The sequence below is a fragment of the Camelus ferus genome, chromosome 1 (assembly GCF_009834535.1).
Source record: "Camelus ferus isolate YT-003-E chromosome 1, BCGSAC_Cfer_1.0, whole genome shotgun sequence".
Classification (NCBI taxonomy): domain Eukaryota; kingdom Metazoa; phylum Chordata; class Mammalia; order Artiodactyla; family Camelidae; genus Camelus; species Camelus ferus.
The window spans coordinates 96,104,945-96,126,518 of NC_045696.1; the positions used below are offsets into that span (position 1 = coordinate 96,104,945).

At 38.4% G+C, this 21,574-nt stretch overlaps 2 protein-coding genes across 3 annotated transcripts in view; one reads left to right on the forward strand and one right to left on the reverse strand.

The window, feature by feature from the left end:
- MED12L (mediator complex subunit 12L) overlaps positions 1 to 21,574 on the reverse strand; it is a 292,633-nt gene that overhangs the window by 52,478 nt on the left and 218,581 nt on the right. The window contains exons 17-26 of the mRNA XM_032486297.1: positions 19,312 to 19,459; positions 14,095 to 14,213; positions 13,280 to 13,423; positions 12,162 to 12,325; positions 10,236 to 10,367; positions 5,589 to 5,816; positions 4,814 to 4,955; positions 3,052 to 3,172; positions 2,581 to 2,682; positions 1,752 to 1,865 (exon numbers count right to left, since the gene is read on the reverse strand). Of these exons, the coding sequence (XP_032342188.1) occupies positions 1,752 to 1,865; positions 2,581 to 2,682; positions 3,052 to 3,172; positions 4,814 to 4,955; positions 5,589 to 5,816; positions 10,236 to 10,367; positions 12,162 to 12,325; positions 13,280 to 13,423; positions 14,095 to 14,213; positions 19,312 to 19,459 (1,414 nt within the window). The remainder of the gene's footprint in view (positions 1 to 1,751; positions 1,866 to 2,580; positions 2,683 to 3,051; positions 3,173 to 4,813; positions 4,956 to 5,588; positions 5,817 to 10,235; positions 10,368 to 12,161; positions 12,326 to 13,279; positions 13,424 to 14,094; positions 14,214 to 19,311; positions 19,460 to 21,574) is intronic.
- P2RY12 (purinergic receptor P2Y12) overlaps positions 1 to 21,574 on the forward strand; it is a 44,486-nt gene that overhangs the window by 13,577 nt on the left and 9,335 nt on the right. Inside the window, exon 1 of one of the 2 annotated variants that reach the window (XM_014562938.2) lies at positions 19,465 to 19,709. The exons of the other annotated variant lie outside the window; for it this stretch is intronic. The gene's annotated coding sequence lies outside the window, so the exon portion shown is untranslated. Of the gene's footprint in view, positions 1 to 19,464; positions 19,710 to 21,574 lie in introns of those variants that run through there. 2 annotated transcript variants of the gene reach the window in all.

Genomic DNA, 21,574 nt, shown 5'->3' on the forward strand with positions numbered 1-21,574 from the left:
TGGTGAGGTTAATACAATTGTAAAAACAAAAACAAAGAAACAAACACTTCTGCCAGTCTAGGAGATCCTCATTCAGTTTAGCTGTTAGAATGACAGAGAAGGTCTGGAAGGCTGTGCCAGAAACTTCTGCAATCGCAGAGACAATACAAGAAATACAGTGTTCAGTGGCTGCCTTGTTCAAGGCTCTGCTGACATTTAGCAAGCCTGCTCCTGACTTCTCAGACCTGAAGAACCCCCCATCACTAAGGAAGCTATTATAGAGTCTACCAAGACTGAGGCCAATTAGAAAGTCAAGGGAAGGCAATCAAAGAAAAAACACTGGTGACTATGCATGGATATTAAAATACAGTTATTTGGATATTTAATGAGGTTGGCAAATTTTACTTGGGATTGGACCAGACCTACAAATCAAGGGGATAATGTCTAGATGGTACGCATCTTGGATTCTGCCATTAAAATGGTTATCACTTATGCATTCACACTTCCAACATGAGCTTAGTAAAAACCTACCATTTAGTTTCTCTAATGGCCATCAGAGATACTGCAGTAAAAAAGTGAGTCCCTGACTTCAAGGTCCATACATTTATTTTTAAATAGAATTGACCAGCCAGCTTTCCTTTCAAACATAATCAGAGCAGAGCAATCTTAGTGAAACGAGCATTTGATGTCGGCTGTAGACCACCACAAGCCCCTGCTCCTGAGCTCAGCAGGGAGGGTGTGGCCCTCCACATGGCTCTGCCTTTCCCCTTCTACTACAAAGTCCACGGACATTTCAAAAGGAGTGTGTGTGTGTGTGTGTGTGTGTGTGTGTGTGTGTGAAGGTCAACTTTTAATAGTTTGTTTTATGAAAACCCTGTTGCCCTTCCTCATCACCAAATAACACTTTTCAAGGAGGAGCGGAAAGGGTCAGGGTGTGTTCTCAAACACGTTTAAGACTCATCTGAAACAATTCCTATCCCCTCAGTAATTGCAGTTCTAATCAAAGGGGGCTCCTTGGAACATGAAATAACTTTCATTTAGTCAAGACCAAAAGAGGGTACCCAAAGTTGAAATTAGACAATGTGAATTCAAGGCTTCCTAATCTTTCAAATCATAAATAATCTACAGAAAAGAAGTATCTTAAGGTACTGCACTGTAAATGAACAGAAAATTCTAGGAGAATTTATATCAATAAAGATACAAGATGCCTTGGATATTATAAATTAAATGAAAATGAAGTTGTGATAATTTAATATTGATTTATCAACAGTATCAGTATCACTACAATTACCACCTGATTCACGGAAAAAAAAAAAAAAAGGCAGGCAGATATAAACTTGTTCTGGGTCACGATGGAAGCAGAAAAACTAAGGTCAAAACCTGGATTTTCTGGTGTTCTACTCTTGGACTATAATATGAAATTTAAACCTTTAAATAGATTACCAAGTCAACTGTGTCCATCACAAAGTGTGACTTCCATCAATAAATGAAATCAAAACAACCCTGTGGGTCTACTGATCTATATTATATCAGAATGAGATGTCCTGCAGTTAAAAATGCCACAAAAAAGTATTATTTTTAAATTCCCCCAGAACTGCAGGTAAGGGACAGACTCCTCCGAGTCTAACTGAACATGAACCTGGAAAAAAGCCAACAATTTTTCCAGGAGAACAAACAAAAAAGTTTCTACTAATACAGAGTTACACCTGAATACAAATTATTTTGCCTCAGTTGCTGGTGATTAACCAAGCTGAGTGCCAGGATAGTCTTACCAAGCATCATAATTGCTTTTAAGACAGCAAACACAGCTCCCACTTCAATGCTGTTGTGAGCAGCGGCCAAGAGGTGTCTGTCACAGGATGATCTTATTCCGGGGAAAGGCTTTCCTATGAGAAAAACAACAAACCCTTAATAGTCTCATCACCATCATTAACAATCTTTTGTAACCGTTTACAGTCAGCAGGGCCTTTCATTGTTAGACTGTGGGTGCTTAATTGCTATTAGCCAGCTTTAATTGAAGCTTCATGGACCCACTAAGAAACACTGCCAAGTACTCCTTACTTAACCTTTTCTTTTTCATTGTTAAGACAATGGCTTTGCTCTTTTTGAGATGTATTTAAAAAAAAAAAGTTAGCAGGACTTTTAACCAGTTCTGCTGATTGTCTGTCTCACACACACACAGAAATGATCCTTAGGAACAGACTTGCACTAACACCCCTAGAATCCTTACCTTACTCCTTTTACCTAAGTAGTAAGAACAAATGAATCACCACTGCCCTAAGCCACCACGGTGTGGTTCCTAAGAACACATACAGGACCTGCTGGAAGATCATGCTGCCCACCAGCACCGCTTGGCTGAAGAGCAGAGGTATTTTTATTGTGTATTAACTCTTGCTGTGAGTTTCTCAATACATCCTGACATTACATAAGTGAAAGGTGCTGACAGCCCCTCCCAGTGGCAGAACCCCATTCCCTCATTGCCTCGCAGTAAGCCCACCGAAACCAGGAAGGAAATTACAGAATGGACGGCCCACTCGGTCAGTTTAGAACCTATAGCTCCAAATGAAAACAACATCCAAGATTTTCCAGCTGTCGGCTCACCAGTTGCCTGGGGTAACAGACAGGCCTGGGGAGCTCGGAAGAGATGAAGCAGGAGTCGGCATGTCATTCTCGCCCCAGGCTCAGCGTCCGCATCTCCGCAAGCTAGGAGAGAGGGATTTCAAGAGCGAGTTTTCTAACGTACCCAAGAACGTGTCTTCAGCATTTCTGTTACTTTACGTATTCTGGAATAATAAATCAATGCTCCTTAACGGTAAAAAGTAAGGCACAGCACTGGCCATGCTTCTCGAGGAACCTAAGTGCCTCCTTAAAAGCAGGTACTAAGAGTCATTTCCAGCCTTTTCCATAGGAACACTGGAACAGCTATTATAATTCTACCATCTCTACCTTGATGTGACATCACTGCCCAATGCAAGTCCCCTTAAATTCTACTTTCACTGCATCATAATAGTTAGAAACCACTGTACCAGACAACAGTCAAACAAGCACCGCCGCGCCTGGATGCAGCCTTACCTGCGGCTAGGAGAGAGGGAAGAGCGACGTGCTGCACGACGTCCTCCAGGGAGAAACACTGTCGTGCTATCAGAATAGCAATGAAAGTAGCTAATGAATCATGGAATGAAAGGTCACTCACCTTCAAGAAAAACATTGACACGTTTTAATACCTAACATCCTTTTCAGTAACATCTAAGATTATTATCTAAGAGAATGTAGGCAACACCAATAAGATCGCAATTCCCAAAACGAACCAACAGAGTGAAATAACTTATGATTACCATCCTCTAGGCCTCTTTCTACTTTGTAACACAAAGAATGAGGTTTGCCCACATCCCAAAGCTACAGGAAGATGCTAAGCTTTACCTTGAGTACATGTCACTGAAATACAAAACAACAAAAAAGCAAAATCAAGAAATCCCTAAAAGATGTAGCATAAATAAACCTTTTTAGCAGAATGCACTATAATCTATCGTTGCAGGGTAGGACCATTAGGAAGCGAGAGAAAACAAAGAGGTTCTTTTAATTGAAAAACAAGCCCTATTCACATTTTGGAAGTTCCTTTCAGGAATAACTAATAACGACTTTGTAACATAATTAAATTAGTTTTAAAAACAACTTTGAACATTTTCACCCGACCTCTAAATTTAAAGAGGAAAGAGCGAAGGAGGGTAAGTGAGAGAGAGAGAATGCAAGAAAGAGAAGAGAAAGAGGTGGAAAACTAATTCCTCTATGCTTTACAGATCTCACAAGACTCTGGCAGAAAATAATGAGAAAAACAGCTATAACAGCAGCCTTCACATTAAGTCGTCTGTATGCCAGTGAGTAGGTTGGTCACCTCATTTAATAGCACACCACGGTCAGGTTCATACTATTATTAATTTCAGTTTTACAGATGAGGGAGGAAAGCGGAGTTAAAGGGAAACAAAAAACAACTGAGAGGTTAAGGAATCATGTTAAAGATAAAAATGGGGTCATTTTCTGTCTGGAAAAGCAGGCCACACACATGTGTTACATATACATAAAATCTTAGGTGCCCACAGAAGGGAGTAGGCTTGTCCACCGGTCGTGAGACACCAGAACTGGAATTAAACCTTCAACTGGTAGACAGTTTTTAAAATGGACAAAGTTCTTTTATCCGTGAGATATACAAATATATAACACGAATAACTCCAAGAAGCGGTGGGAGTGACAGGCAGAAAAAAAGAACCGAGATGACCTTTTAAGAAATTCACACACCATGGATGCAACGTGACAGCTGAGGGAATCTGCGATACATACGCGCTCTCTCTTCATACACTTCCAGACACAGTCACCAAGGAAGCCTGGGCCCCGCTCTGCACCTGAGCCTGCGCGTCCTGATGCGGCACGACAGAACCTATGCTCTTAGATGATTTTTCATCGTAAAGCAACAAAGTGGTTCTCTTCAGAATGTGAACTACTCTAGCTAAATTATGCCCTGTGCCACAAGGAACCCAAAGCACTCGGTAAAAACTACAAACAAACAGCATTGAGGAGACCACACACAAGAAAATCTCAGCTAACAAATAAGGAAACTCTTGGCATCTCTGCTGTAGATTAGGCTATCTATCTTATTTACTTCGATTTTTTTTTTTTCATTTACTTAATCCTTGGCAATCATACCCCGGCTTATTGCTTTGGGAGGAAAAAAACCATTTTTACTCCATTTCAGTTAAAGTCAGAATCAATTTTTAAAAAGTACCCACTAACTAAATATATAATGGCACAGTGGAGTTTTTAAATGAAAAAGAAAACTTACGTCTACAGTGCAAAGTACGTCATTAAACCCCCACACGTGGTTTGAAGAACAGCAGAGAGCCTTCAGGACTCCCAGCCACTCTGAACTGAGAACAGTGCAGCACGCCGTCAGCTCGGAGGAAAAATTGGCTATGTCATTAATCCTAGAGAGAAGAAAAAGGAGACGGCAAAAAGTAACAAGAAAGGAACAGACTCACATATGATAAACTTAACAAACACATAATTTCAGTATCATCAAACGTGGCGTTCATTTCTTAGGTTGAAGGATGTAACCAAAACCCACTTGTCAAATAACCTAGTTGAACTGGAACAGACGGGAAAGGATAAGTCTTCAAATGTTCTCTGACAGTTAATGCTATTAAGCAACAAACAATAACCAGTAGAGACGCCAATTAACATCTCTGTAGTCCTGTGAATCAAGCTGACATAGAAATTTACATTTTTAAGGGCATCAAAAAAATTAAATGGCAGGCCTACATCCAGTATTTTTCAAAATATGCGTATTTTTAATTTGTATTTTTATTATATATATATTTTTGTAAATGGGTCAGATAACTTATAGATTGTATCTAGAGCATCTCATGCCAGACCAATAAGCCAGATGGAAATCACAGAGTAGAACAGAGGTAAATTCAGAAATAAAGTAAAAGTGAAAAAAAAAAAAAAAAAAAGCAGCAAACAAAAGCCAAATGTCAGCTTAGGCAATTATCAGAGACCTTAATTACAAAGCAGCACCAATGCAGTAACCACGAGGTTCACCGTGAACCCCTGCTCACCTTCCAGCGTCCTGATGGCCCATACACACATTCATGAGTGTGTTGCAGACGAAGCTGTAGCGATTGGCCGCGTTGTCACTGAGGATCTTGCCCAGCATTGAGTAGTTGATGCTACGGGCTGAGGGATTCTCAATAAAATCCATCATGAAGTCTGGATCCCATCGCAAGTTAGAATTTGCAGGAATCACATTATTATATATGGTCTGCTTGACTTTAGAACAGGCACTACTGAGGTTATAAGAAGAAGAGTTAAAAAACAAAACAAAACTAAACCAGAAAGTTATTTCATTCAAGGACAGATTAAATGGCAGCAACTATAATGTATTCCTAGAGAAGGTTCACAATGATGGGTTCTTGATTCCAACCTCTTAATAATCAGCACTGGACACAGTGCCTGGCATGTTCTAGTTGCTCAATAGTTACTGAATGGGGGAAGAACAAAACAGGAATGAGACATCTGGGCACTAATCTTACTTAGTGTTAAGTCTTTTCTACATTTTACATGCTTTAAAAATAAAAGAATTTACTAAGGCTTCCAAAAACTGTCTCTGAACAGTGGTTGAAAAGTGCTATTACTTAAGAATAATAAAAATGGACTAGAGGACACATCAGGAATAACGGGTTTTAGTCCTAATCATATATCCTGTAAAGCTATTCCTCTAGGTACGATGTATCCAGGGGAGGTTCATGTGCCAAGGCTACTCTGGGCTCCGTGGTGCAGCTGTGAGAGAGGGGTTCACTCCCTGCCTTAAATTCCAGTAGCGGGATAAGAATTTATGAGAGTAAAGAAACTATTATATTGTCCCTTAACACTTACCATGTTGTGTTTCTCAGCAGTATTTAGAGATTTTTAAAAGCCTGGTCTACCAGTTCATGTTTCGGTGAGTTTCATCCAAGTAAGATACAGAATATTCAAAGTATATAAAGGGAATTAGAAAACACCCCCCAGCCCTGCTCCGCACGTGAGGCTGAAGGATGCTCTGATTGCCAAGCTCAGATTCCACGTCCACTTCGCCCTTCTGGCCCACTTGCTGTGGATACCAAATCCAGAAGCAACACTGTACCTTCTCCGTTCAAGAGCTCTTTTAAGCAGCAGAAAGTCTTTTACTTTAAGATTAAGCTTTGGCAGCAAATTTATTTGTGATCAAGGAGACACATCCTAGTCTTATGCACCTACATAAACAGTAGCCAGGAATGATTTCCTCAAAGATGAAAAGGCATATAGACCCTTTACCCTAAACGGTTACCACTGACAACTGCTTTAAGGAAACAGAGATGGTTCAGTTCAATGTTTACCAAAATGTGACTTCAGAATTCTTCCTTCAGAATCACCTCTGGGGTGTTTGTTACAATGGGACTTCTGGGCCTCACCGTAGGTAGACTGAATCTGCATGTTTAAAAAGGTGTCCTTGGTAAAACTAAGTGCCAAATATGCTTGGAAAGCACTGGGCAAAGAGGACTAAAGCCACCCACTAAACGGCAGCAAACACAATCTTCAACCCTTTCTTTGCAGACAATTTATATAAAAACTTGTCAGTGGTCACTGAAGGATACAAGTTTGCAATCTGGAGCCATGACCTATTCAAAATGATGGACATTATATGGTTCCCAGTGCTTTTAAAATTTCCCCTTTCCCTGTCTTAACCCTTACCACACTTTCCACTCAACTTTTCAAATATTCTCACTTAGCAATAATTCTTAATTTGTTTCACTTTCCCACTAAAAATGAAACAAAAATAAACTTTGCTCTTTGCTGGTTCCTTCCCTAACATCTCCTTCCTGGTTTCCTCCACCTCCCAATGCCCTAAATGTTTAAAGAAACAGCCTTCTGCGAAGAGTATTCAACTTCCCACTTAATTCTAATAATCTATCCATGTCTTTCTTTAGAAGCCAAAAGAATTCTGCTTTTCTTCATTGATTTTTGTTAAGACTCAGCCTCACTTTTCTATTAGTATAGAGACTTCTCTCAGGTTGATGTCCACCTGCATCCTCTCATAATTTTTCTGAACTCTGGCTCATGGTGAAGTCTCCTCACCCTTCATTTCTAGGCCTCCTGTGTCATTTATTACACTCTTTCCAGATGAGCTTCTAGGCTTTAATAAAACGTTAGCTGCCACCTAGGTCACTCACAAATTCTTAGCACTACTGCAGGTGCATATGAAGTTAAAAAAAAAAAATACTCAGACATTTCCTTCTAAAACTGCATGTATCAGAAATACTTGATAGAGTAATGAAAGCAACATACACCTTAAGGCCAAAATGACTTACGTTCAAATCGAGGCTTCATCATTTATTAACTTATGACGAGGAACAATCGTTTATTCAGAGGAAAAATCATTTCTGCCTCCCAGGATTGCCAGAAGACCTTTGTGGAAACACCTCAGCACAGCGCCAGGCACACTGCAGCAGCTCCACCAGAGGCAGAAATGATCGGTGCTCCTTCTCCCAAGTATCACCGTACACAACTTTACAGATGGTGTTTCAGACCCACTCATTAAAATCGGTTTATTAGTATACAAACAGAAATCTCTCTTGCCTATCTAGCTTTTGTTCCACCATTTTTCCTAATCCCAAACTGCAAATAATGCCTGATTTGAAGGTTTCCCAAGAGAGTTCCACTTCTCTTTCATGTCTTGGATCTGGGAAACTTCAGACAGGTCACCACTGTGAAGACCCGAGGTGCTGATCCTAAGTAGCTCCTTGGTTCACAGCTGATCTCCTAAATATCCACACATCCAGTGTGCACCATGTGAATTAGCTCACTTAACACATTTTACTACCTTGCAGGAGCTTGAGGGGTCAGATTTTGTGGCTTTCTTGGTAAGTTCACTACTAAAAACAGGGCTTTTACAAGAACCAAATCACATATGAGAAAACTCTGAAAACTAAACTGAAACTGAAAGCTCTCTGTAAAGTAGTAGTTCACAGGGTATGATTATTACATCATTTCTGCTGAAAGGTGTTTCTTAAGACTCACTTACATATTCATTCCATAGGGATTATTCTGAAAACTAATTCATTTCATAAGGTCATGCTTTCACATTTTTCCCTATCAATACCATTAAAAATATGATTTTGGGGGGTATATATCACTCATTCAACAGGTTTTTTGTAGTGCCTTCTATGAGCCAGACATTCTTCAAAGTATTGGAATAGAGCAATGAAGAAAACAGCAAAAGTTTCTGCTCTAGGAAGGAGCCTGACCATAAATAAATATGTAACATTCGGGGCGGGAAGCAAGTGCTAAAGTTCAGAGAATGACAGAGGGTGGGGGGAGGGGCCCACTATTTAAAATAATCTTGTCAGATTCTGTCAGCACTGCATCCTATTCAACCTGTTTATCAATAATTGATAGTATTGGGATAAATTAGGAGTTTGGGGTTAGCAGATACTAACTACTACATATAAAACAGATAAACAACAAGGTCCTGCTGCATAGCACAGGAAACTATATTCAATATCCTGTAACAAACCATAAGGGAAAAGAATCTGAAAAAGAGTATATGTATACATGTATAACTGAGTCACTCTGCTGTACACCAGAAACAAACACAACACTGTAAATCAACTATATTTCAGTAAAAAAAAATTTAAAAAAAATCAAATAGTGTAGTCAGGGAGGCAGAACCTGGAATGAACTGTGAAAGGGAGCAAGCAAGTAACCGCGGGGAAGCGTCACGAGAGAGGTATCAGCAGGTGTAAAAGCCCAAGATGGGAGTGTGCTTTCGAGGGCTTAGAGACCAATAAGGTCCACGTGGTCAGAACGGAGTGATCAGAGGGAAAGAGGTCGAAGACAGACTGGAACCATAGATCCTGGAGGCTAGGTAAGGACTTGAATTTTATTCTGAGTAGATGAGAAGACGTTGGAAAACTTCAAGTTATTCTTGTTTCAAAAGGTTAGAAGATACATTGAGAATATGCTTCATTGAGTCAAGGGTGCATGCAGGGAAAGCAGTTAGAAGGATGCTGGGATGGTCCAACCAAGAGATGAACATGGTGTTAACGGCATAGCCGTGAAGAGCGGCCAAGCTCTAGAGGTGCCTGGGAGGCGGAGTTAGGGAGAAGCTGGATGCAAGGTATCAGACAGCGAAGAAAACTGTAGTTGGTCGTTCTTCCCTTGCCTTGCCTGCTTCTAAATTCCAAATTTATTTTTCCAGCTATTACTGTCTCCTTCCCTTCCCCCACTTACAATTCATCGTCTATATTTCCTGAAATAACATTAAATAATCAAATATAGATTTCTCCATCACCTGTCTACCTGTTGCTGGTACTAGTGCTAATAAGGAAGAGAATGTCAGGGAGTCAGGGATGCTATTTGAAATAGGAAGGTCAAGGAGGCAGAGAAGTGAACATAGGAAGAAAGGAAGTATGCAAATGGTGGGGAAACAATACTCCAAGGGAGGTAACAGCAAGTGCAAAATTTACAATATTCTCTCTCAAGTTTATCTCAAACTTACAATCAGAGCTAAAGATGCACAGTAATTTGGAATAGGAGGCTATAGCTATCATGAAAGAGAATTCAGTATGAATTCTGGCAGATATAATTAGGGTTAACTTTCACTATTTAAAAAGATGACAATATTGGTTGGTCCACTAACAAACGTAGGCATAACCTCATTCCTATTCTTTCGACTTTCTTCTACCCACCTGAAGAGGTCTCCAAATTTACTTCGGAGGTGACTACATGACACGTAGAGATCGTAGAGGTAGGCTAAGATGCATCTCTCAGGGGAAGAACATTCGGAGGGGTTCACAACATGCTTTACCACACCACACAATCTGAGGAGAAAAATACATGAAGAAATGAGACACTTGCTTTGCTAATATAGAACTTATTGTTTGAATCTTTTACAGTGAGAATATGCCCATGCATTACTTGTAGGAAAAAAGATATCAGATTGTTGACACTAATCATTAAAGCAATAGTAAATAATTGAATAATCAGCTTTCTATTAAGACAGTGAAATACTAAATTTTTTTTAAAAACTTCATAAATGCCATTAACAGTGAGAAATGAAACAAATTCCTCCATACAGAAGATATGTAGACAGGAATCCATCAATTAAGTTGCTGTGACTAGAACACAAAAGAAAAGCTGTAGGAGACAATCTCTCTTCAGTAAAAAGACTGACAAATTCAGGGAATTCACAAAGGGCCCCAAGTCTGCCACTTTGTAAAGGAGCAATTTCTTCCTATCAGTAAAGCTGGGAAATCCATTTTCAAAACCATGAGCTGGTTTCTGGCATGAACTTGGTGAATTCATGATTAGAGGTCACTTTCTCCTTATATATCCAAACTGGACACAAATTTTAATTTATCTTTATAAGAATGAAAACTCCCTTCTTTTTAGTGACGTTCTCTGTAAGACTTGCAGTTCAGAAGTACCATTACCACTCCAATTCTGTGCCTCTTTCTGCAAATCAGAAGGATGGCCTCTTGGGCTACAGTTCACACAACACCGAAGTAAACCACCAGTGGTCCGTCCACCTGTCTGTGAGTCTGACTGCACTGCCATCTTGCGTTCTGTAGCAGGGTTCAGTACTACAACAGGTGTCACAGATGACTCAGATTATTAAAGCGAAAAAGGTTTCAGAAATCATCTGATTCAGCTTCCTCATTTTACCAAGAGGGCTCTGAGGCTCAAAAAAGTGATGTAACTTGCCCACGAGGCAAAGAGCTAGTTCACAGCAGATCCAAAAGGAGAACTTAGTCTCCAGAACCCCAGGCCAGAGCTCTCTCCACTGTCAGGGGACGGGCGGAAAAAACGTGGTTAACGAAAATCAGGTACAGTTAAGACACAGCGTCCTGTGTGAACTGAATGGAACGATAATTGGATTTAACGTGTTACAGTTGTTGATTTATATGATTATTACAGAAACATCTTTGAGACTATAAAGAATATTTTCAAATTAAACAAAAAAATCCACGTTTAGAATTAATGTAGTAGCATTCTCTCTTCCTCAAAAAAGCTGTTAAGTAGATACCACTCTGGTATACAAATGGATCCCATGTGCTACATTACCAACAAAAACCTGTGGGACCAAAGAACCCCATGTTTCTTTTGCGTCCACGAGGAAAAATGAAACAAAAAGAAAATGAACAAGAAAAAGAAGTTGCCTTTTATTTTAATATATAAAGGTCTGGAGAAAGGAGTCTGCAGTGGACAAAAAGGAGCTGAGAATAGGTTTTTTGACGGCTTATCATACTTCTCTGGTCCTGTCTTTAACTTAAAAAAGAAATGAAACTGAAGAAGTAAATCTATACGATGACATGTGTGCAAAGCTTATTCGGTGTTGGATTCTCCAAACAGAAACTGAAATTATGTGAACAAAGCAGCAGTCACATATTTATCATCTCCAATAAGCCGGGATGCTGGGGAGCAGAAATGGTAGGAACCAGGGGGAGAGAAGTAGGCAGGCAGGCAGACTCATGCTTTCATCTCCTTTCTGATAAACATTTCCTGGCACAAGTATTCTTTAACTATGTTGTATCTTCTTATTGAAACAGTACTATTTTTCTCTTGAAACTACTATAATAGTTCATTGCAAATTAAACATTCTAGGATATACCAACCCTTCAAACACCTGGGCTGTCTGATCGGGATTCAGGATCAGACAGCTGTGGTATCGCCGGAGAACAGCCACGATGCAGACGCACAGTCCCGTTGTGTAACTTCCCGCCAGGCTGGAGGACTTCAGGAGCAGTTCGGCTTCCACAACACTCAGTTCATTTAGGAGCTACAACGGGAGAAAAGAGTGAATAAAAATGTAGCTGTCAAAACAATAGGAAAAACATTTATTTTTATAAACCACAGATATACTGAGTCATTCTAAAACTACTTGGTCTCAGGGTAGGGTATAGCCTAGCATGAAGGAGGTCCTGGGTTCAATCCCCACTCCCTCCATCAAAATAAATAAATAAACCTAGTTACCTCCCCTGAAAACAAAACAAAACAATAAATAAAACTACTTGGTCTCCCTGCTTATCCTGCCCCAGGACCATATACATATACAGCTACAGTCTGGCTTCTATTTTTAATCCCTTATTAAATTATAGAGTTGTTCTTCTGTCTAGATACGGTGCATGCAGTCAGGAGGCACCTAATCCTGAGACAGTTACCAAACCTTTACGGTGGCCCAAAGTACTGAACTGGATAATTTCAGAGAATACCTCCACCTTTGACTTTTTTTTCCTCCCTTTCCCCTCCTTTTTAATAAAATTGAGGTTATCATTATTTTCTTGTTATTAACAAAATTAATACCTCCAACAGAATAAGCAAAAGAAACCAAGTCTTATTTCTGTTCATAATAAAATAAAATAACAAATGAACTCAAGTATAAGAAAAACAGTGGAACAAATTAATAGTTTTCTTTGCTCTTACCTAAAATATACTCTATTATAAACAGTAAATAAACTTTCACCTTTCCCTAAATAAAATAATAAGACCCCCCAAAAAACCCTCAAAGCCCTCACATTTTAAAATGACTATTATTATATTTTACCACCAATTATAATTACTTAATTGAAAACTCTGAACACAGCTGCAATTAAAATGCTAGTTGACAATACTAGCTGAATACTGCTGATTCAGAATGTCTACTCAAAAAGGCACTGGATGGTTCATTTTAAAGTATACAATGCCTAGTAGATCAGCTTTCCTAAAAATGAGAGAGGCAGGATCGGCTTAACACCTGGATTGCGAAGTCAATTAGCCCATTGATATTCAGTGCTGGCTCCATGAGGTCAAAGATGAGTTGAATGTGGTGAGCCAGCGGGAGATGGTAGGATGTTCCTGATGCAAAGCTCGTGATTTGTTCCAGCACATTGTTAGAGATCTACAACAACAAAAACCCCAAAGAAGTGAAAATAATTATAAGACCAGTATTTCAAATAACTTTTATTTATTAAATTATTTTACTTTTGTAGGTAAGAAATGTCAATTTATATGTGATTTTACTTAAAAGAAAGTTGAAACATATTCCTACAGAAAACAAAATCATGTTCAAATCAAACAATGTCCTTATAACAACTATAATTTGAAGAAAGTGGCCAAGTTCTCATTAAGATCTAGACCTAACTATCCTAAAGGTGGAACAACTACAAATACTAATTAATTTCCAGATGACATCTATCTGACTATCAATGGATTTACAAAACAAAATGGATTTGGTTTCTTAATTGCATAGTAATTTATTTCAGTCACCTACAGATTTCTCCCACATCAATAGCAATGTAGAATTAAAATATAATAATATAAATATTGCAATAGACATTATTTTATGCAGTGTTGATTATCATAAGGTAAAAATATTTTCATGATAAAAATTAGTCCTTCTGAGGAAGGCAACCTGACATTTAAAGCTGAACTGCTCAATAGTTTGAAGACGCTTCCAAATATGTTTTAAAAACATATTTATAAAACAACTAAGGCTGAAAAAAGATGTTGCATGAGACAGATTTTTAAGGAAATACCCCAAATGTGTAATAAAACTGCTTTAATGACTACCTGAGATGTCACCTGATGTTGATCAAAATATGAAAGCAGTTGAAGTTTTGTGAACACAGTCTCCAGTGTTGGAAATGCTTCCTGTTTGTTCTTCCTGGCTTTTTGTCCTTCATCTCCAACTAGATAAACACAGTAGACACATTATTGTCCAGTTAATAGGAGCTACTGGCTTTTCTAATGGGTACTTTTTATTGAAGTAAAACACACATATGGAAAAGTGCGCAAACTCACTTAATTTCTACAAAATAAATTCATTCACGTAGCGACACTCAAATCACAAAATCACAAAACCTCAGAAGCCCTCTCAGATTCCCTGCAGTTACCTCTCCCTTCCCAGCAAACCAAGGTCCTGACTTCTTACAGTTTGGATTTGTATTGCTCACGGTGGAACTTTATATAAATGGAACCATACAATACATACTTTTTACATCTGGCATCTTTCACTTAACATTATGCTTCTGAGATCTGACCCATATCGTTGAGGTAATTTTAATCTTTTCTAAAAATAATTCTCACTTATGTATAGTATTCCAGTGCATGACTAAAACACCATTTATGCATCCATTCCTGTGAGTAGTTTCTAGATTTTAGCTATTAACAAGAAGTTCCTCTATAAACATTTTTCACTAACTGACTTTTAAAATATGGCATCAACAATGAATGGGGAAAAAAAATCACCCAGGCTCACACTGATATAATGGAAAACTTCAACAGCATCTTCTCAGGAGATTACCAAACAGTTTAATACGTAAAAAAGGAAATTTACACAATTCCTAACTTTTTTGAGGGTAGGAAGGAATTAAATCTCTTCACATTAATGGAAAAATGCTACTTTTATCAATTTAGCATAAATAAGTTTGAAGAAAATGCCAATGAGAAATATTATAAACACTGACTACTCCAGAGGGACTTTTGTTCTTAACAGCTCTAAGGATAATATCCAAAAGTAATTAGGTTCTATTTTAAAATATTTTTACTATACGTATTTATAAACACAAATCTGAAAACAAAAAGGAAAGGCTGAATTATATGATCTCTAAGATCATTTTCAACATGATGGTTCTAAGTAGTCAAAGGCTACTGAGACAAAGGCTCACTCTCATCATCTCATTTGGGAAAGTTTAATTTCAGAGAACAAAGGCAATCTTACAGACTCTTCTATTAAAGATACAAGAAAGATTTTACTAAACTCAAGAGGCTTTGTTAATGACAAACATAATGGTTTTAGAAAATAATGTTAAAAGGAAGGAGACTTCTCTTTTAACAATAAGCATTATGATTTAGAGGTTAAAAAAAAAAACAAAAACCAAAACCCAAGCTGTTTTGTTTCCTAAAACAAACTTAAAACAAACTTAGAATTAAAAGGTGTTGAGTAACAGAAGGTACAAGACTGTGTGTCACTTTTGTCAAGTAACACCAAATATAGTGCAAAGAATAAGAATTAAAAAGTTCATTAAACCTATTTGTTTTTCAATATCTGTTCTCAAAGATACAAATTAAGTGAAGGCATTCTGCCCTCAACAGAGCTGCTTACGTGTCATGAGCATGTTTAAAACACTGAAGTTTTGAATTTTTCACTTAATAACATCATTGATCCAAGGTTGAAAGCTTACACCAAGTCTTGGGTACCACGTGCTTTAAAAGTGAAGTTAATATATTTTATTATTTTTGGTGCTATTTTAAAGGGGACTGTTTATTTTTCTGTTGATTCATCATTAGTGTAAAGAAATGCAACTGATTTTTGAACGTTAATCTTGTAACCTGCTACCTTGCTGAATTCTTCGATCAGCTCTAGTAGTTTTTGTGTGGACCTGTTAGGGTTTTCTATATATAGTATCATGTCATCTGCATATAGCGACACTTTTACCTTTTCTTTTCCAATTTGGATCCCTTTTATTTCTCTCTTGCCTGATTGCTGTAGCTAGGACTTCCAAGACTATGTTGAATAGGAGTGATGATAGTGGGCAGTCTTGTGTTGTCCCAGATTTTAGTGGGAAGCTTTGAGTTTTTCACCGTTGAGTACTATGCTGGCTGTAGGTTTGTTTTATATATAGCTTTTATTATGTTGAGATATGTTACCTCTATACCCACTTTGGCGAGAGTTTTTATCATAAATGGGTGTTGAATTTTATCAAATGTTTTTTCTGCATCTATTGAGATGATTATGTGGTTTTTATCCTTTGTCTTGTTGATGGGATGTATTACATTGATTGATTTGCGTATGCTGAAGCACCCTTGGGTCCCCGGGATGAACCCCACTTGATCATGATGTATAATCTTTTTTTACGGATTCTATTTGCTAATATTTTGGTAAGAATTTTTGCATCTATGTTCATCAGTGACAGTGGTCTGTAATTCTCTTTTTTGATGGTGTCTTTGCCTGGTTTTGGTATCAGGGTGATGGTGGCTTCATAGAATGAGTTTGGGAGTATTCCCTCCTTTTCAGTCTTCTGGAAGAATTTGAGAAGGACTGGTATGAGTTCTTCTTTGTATGTTTGGTAGAAGTGAAGTTAATATATTTATTCATTCCTTCCTAGGACCAAAACAAATAAACAAAAGTAACAGACTTGAGGATGTAGATCCAGTATGAGAACTCACAAATGCCTCTTTTTTGGTTTTCTTTATGTTAATAGGCTCCATTCACTTACACACAGCTAATATCTTAAAACCTCAACTAAAAAGGATGCAATTGATTCTTGGCAACCTACATTCAATTTGAAAGAAGTATATAAGAAATTAGTGATGATTCTCAAATGAATACTTTATCTTAATGATAACAACATAAGTAATAATATAATCATAATTCATTGATTTTCCTCATCTGTTTTATGTTAATTTGCCTTCATAATATATATTATCGCTCTCCTGTTGCTTAATCTTAGTTTTCTTTTTTTAAAATCTGTAATCCTAGAAGTTTTGACTTTTACTGCTAACAGTAAACTTCATGAATGTTTTCAAAAGACACGACACTGACAACCAGAGATGACTAGTCAGTGTAAATGTAAAATGAGATCTGATCACGTTCAAGTGGAAATGTCATTTCAACTTTAGGTTATAAATCGCCCGCCCTCCCCAAGGCAAGGTCTGGCTGATATGTGAGCACTCGTAATGAGTTCCTCAAAACCATGTTTTTATGTGTAGCCAGAAAATCAAACACATGCTAACACAACCTCTGGTTTCCCGCCTCACCAGCATACTAGGGTTTAAGTAGTGACTTAAACTTGAGACTAATTATCAGAAGGCAGCTCACTACATCCCAAATGAACATTTCTGCTTGAGGAATTTTATCTAAAATGTGGGGAAGACAAAAATCCCCACTGAAGATTTCCCCTCTCCTCAGTGGTGTTTCGATTACCCGTATCTCAAAAATTAGCATGGAACAACAGTGACTTTCTCCTCGTGAGTTCACAAACGAGAACTGACTATTTAAGAGACTGGTACAAAGATAGGATAGAGACTAGTCTGGCATTAAAAACTCTTCGTGAAGGAAGGAAGTAGACTCAGCAGAAAAGAATACCACATTGCTTCCTTCCCCTTCCCACACCCTCAGCCTTCCAAAACCAAATATTTCACAGGATCTAAAAAGACTCTCTATAATTAATTTAGGTAAAATACGTATTATTGAACCTTCTAAAGGAGACAGTGTCCACTCCATTTTCAAAGATACAAAAAGTAGTTTCAAATACACTTTGCTAGCTAGTTGCAGGGCTTCCGAATTCAACCCATTTCCTCTTTTCTCTAACAGAGAAAACAGCAGAACAACAGATCAACAGTTTCTCTTAGAGCAGTTCTTCCCTCATCTCCAATCTCAAAAATGACAGGCCGACAACAACAGGGTTTCATTTCCCTTCTACGACCTCACAGAGCCAGGGTCGCACTAGGTCCTTAAGTGGCCACAGAAGGGAGTTAGGGGATGTGAGGCAAACCACATGAAGGGAGCCTTCCCACCCCGTCTGTGTTCCAAGACATCAGACACCCCAAACACACATTCAGACTGAAAAACACGTCACCCTCCTACCTTGTTTCTGCACGTGCGCCCCTACTGATGGAGGAGAAAGAGCTATCTGCATTAGCTGTACCTGCACTTTTCTGCAGGAAAGATCTAGGGTGCACAAGCTCTAGTAATTCATCCAGTTAAATTCATCTCCGGGGAGAGGTTCATAAAACAGTATTTCTTTTGTATTGAACAACAAAGTGGGGTTCCTAGAGGCAGCTCATGCCATGTGTAGGAAGTATGCTGTCTGCACAGGGAAAATCCAAATTTCTTTCCCATTGTGTTATTTAAGTGAAAGAGAAATAAACACTGGTGGTGGTAGCAGAGTATACATAGTGATGTCAGATTTTAAATCATAATGACTGTCTAAAATAAATAAACCTTGAAAAGAGTAATTAGGCAAATGTGAAGTGGATAATTACAGAAGTCCAATTATGCAATGTGGCGACATAATATAAAGGCATAGCTTCATTGTTAAAAGTATGTAAAAAGCATGCGGAAAGAGCATTCCAACTAAAGGCACTATAGAGCAAAGACCTAATTTCCTTTTTTGTCTACGTTTTATTTATTTATTTGCTTGTTTGTTTGTAGGGGGAGGCAATTAGGTTTATTTAGTATTTATATATTCTTGGAGGAGGTAGTGGGGATTGAACCCAGGACCTCATGCATGCTAAGCATGTGCTCTACCACTTGAGCTATACTCTCTCCAATTTTCTTTTCACTTGAAATCTTTTGATGATGTAGGTTGCCGTCATTTCCTATTGCAAGTCTTCCTCTGAATAACGTAAGAAAATATCAGCCACTACATTGTCATGATTTTTAATCATCATGTAAATATGAGGACCCAGAGCAAACTAAAAGCTTGAAAAAGGATGGAATTGGGGGGGTGGACCTCTTCCAGACTTAAGGGTTTTCCAACTCATTCTTCAGCACCTAATGTTTGACTACTGTAGAAAATTTGGGAAATATATTTAAAAAAAAAAAAAAAGAGGAGAAATAAAAATTACCTATATCTCTCTATAGAAGGTGCTATTTTAATACAAGGATTACTATAAGTGGAACCAAGGCTGTAACACTTCAATGTGCTTATTCACAGTCCAATGTGACAGTCATTCAGGAGAGGAAACACTGCTGACAGTGCCATGCTCAACTTTGATAACGGCTGTACTGGGGGCGAAGACCAAAGGCAGTGCAATGAGAGCAAATGTGTTAGGGCGCCTTACCCCCTGTCTCTGTGGTGCTCTTCTTATTTAGGATTTTCAAGATATCTTTGGTAATCTTCTTCAGCTGATGCCTGGCTTCGTCACGCTCTTTGCCCACTCCATAAAGAAGGATTGTGCGCTGGTTACATTCATGACTTGAAGATTCATCCTGAAAAACAGAAAATGCATTTTGAAACCCTGGTTCACAGGGGTGGGGTTCACGGACATGAAATGCACTGACCACACCGTCTCCACGCTGGCTCGTGCGGTGGTGGCACCCCGCCCACCTTTCAATTCACCTCAACCTCCACAGGAAACACCCTTGATTTTCCAGTTTGGAACTTGCTAAAATTAAAAAAAAAAGTGTCAACTGACCTGAAGTCTTAATAGAAGCAGTTGATGTGGGCGTACCTTACAGAGTAAGTTTTGACTCTTGATTGTTTGAAATTTAACATGGTGTTAATTTCACATCATCTTACATACTATCTAGTTATCTTTTTCCCTTATGGAAAAATGTTACTTCTTAGTAAGCTTAGTTTTTTATATATAGCATCATTAAATATTTTATATTTAGAAAAAAGATCTTGCTAGTATCCTCAAGTTCTTTTATTAAAAAAAAAGTTCCACTTACTTCCAACATGACTTTGTAAGACACATGCATATTTCTTTCCAAATGGCAAAACTATAAACAGCACAGGTGTCATTAGGTGTGAAGTAAATAGCTGGAAATGCAAACATGTTCTGATACCACCTTCCTCTTTTGGACCACCTCCCCATCTCTGCCCCTCAGACACAGTAAATTCAAGCACAGTCAACTCAAGGAAAGGAAATTTCTTAGTCACAGAAAGACAAAAACACATACACACTGCTATACACATTCCTTAGCCAAAGTTAAATAGTCCAGGATGTGTTCTCTCTTCTGCCTGGCTTTGAATTTTTCTAGCTCAACTTCTCTCTTGGATCTTGTCCTTTCCCATTTCCTTAGTAAAATCCCAAGCTCCTTCAGTCCATCTTGTTTTCTTACCATTTGTACGTGTTTGCCCATGGGAGGCACTTACTCTTCCTAACAGTTATCTATCCCTAAGGAGCTCACATGAGAAAAGCTTTGTCCCAGGGAAAACAAACTGTACTGCGTGCATATAAATTAGTAGTGGGGCAAAAAAGAGCAAAATCGTTGTGACCTGGAGAACTCCAATGTTCAATTTGGAGGCTCCCCATGTGTACGCTGCACAAAATAGCACTTTGCTTCTGTAGTCTTGAAGTAAGAGCCCATTTCCTCTCAGTTTCTGTCACTGTCCCTCAGTCTCTTCTAGTCATTCTGTCTGTCTCTCACCTGCCTGTATTCAAGGTACCATGTCCCCTACTGGTTCCTTTTTTAAAAATATTCTAACAGAAAAATACATTTTCATAACCTGTCAACCTATCTTGCTACCACTTTTCCAAATAATTAATATTTTAGGTGTTCAAATTTGCCTCCTTAAAAAAAAAAAAAGCTAGGAGAAAGTCTTTTCTAGAAGCTGTTATTTAATATCCTGAGTTTCTAAATCTCCAAAGTTTCAAAACTGTCCTCCACAGGATAAAGCCAACAGAGAGAGTGATTCCTATGTCTCAATAACCCGAGCTACTTTATTAATCTCCAATTTTTTTGTTGCTGTTACACAGCATTACTGATATGTTTCCTTTTTATCTGGCAAGATGTGTACATATAAACCCTAAAAAGGGAACAGGAGGGCACTGTGGAAACTGTACAAAAAAGCTTAGATGCCAGTCATGTGCCCTAGTGATTGTTTTCAGTGAAGGCACCTGTCAAATGGTTGTCATGTAAACATCTGCATGAAGGGTGATAAAAAAGATGTTAACAAAGTTATTCAATAGGTGTTTATAGATTTTCTACCTATAGTAAGACAAGGTGTTAAAAAACCTGAGAAAATGCAAGAGTCAATGTTCCCTGTTTAAGGAGTACAGATTCAATAGCATACATGTAGCATCCGCAGAGCTAAAGCCCAAACAGTGACGGTGAGGGAAGCTATCCTGGAAGAAGCCATGTGTTCATCACAAACACAAGGGGTACAGTGGCTCCACACTGTCCCAGTAACAGCCCAAGCTCAGGGTGAGAGCTGTGGCTGCGTTCAGGGTGTGCTGCCTGCCGACGCCGTGGTCCTGGATAACGAGCCTTTTTGAGCCTCAGATTCTTCCTCTGAAAAGTGGTTAACACTATCTTACTTGTAAGGTTTTTCTGAGAACTGAGATACGTATGTAAAATGGTCGGCGGCGTATGAGACAC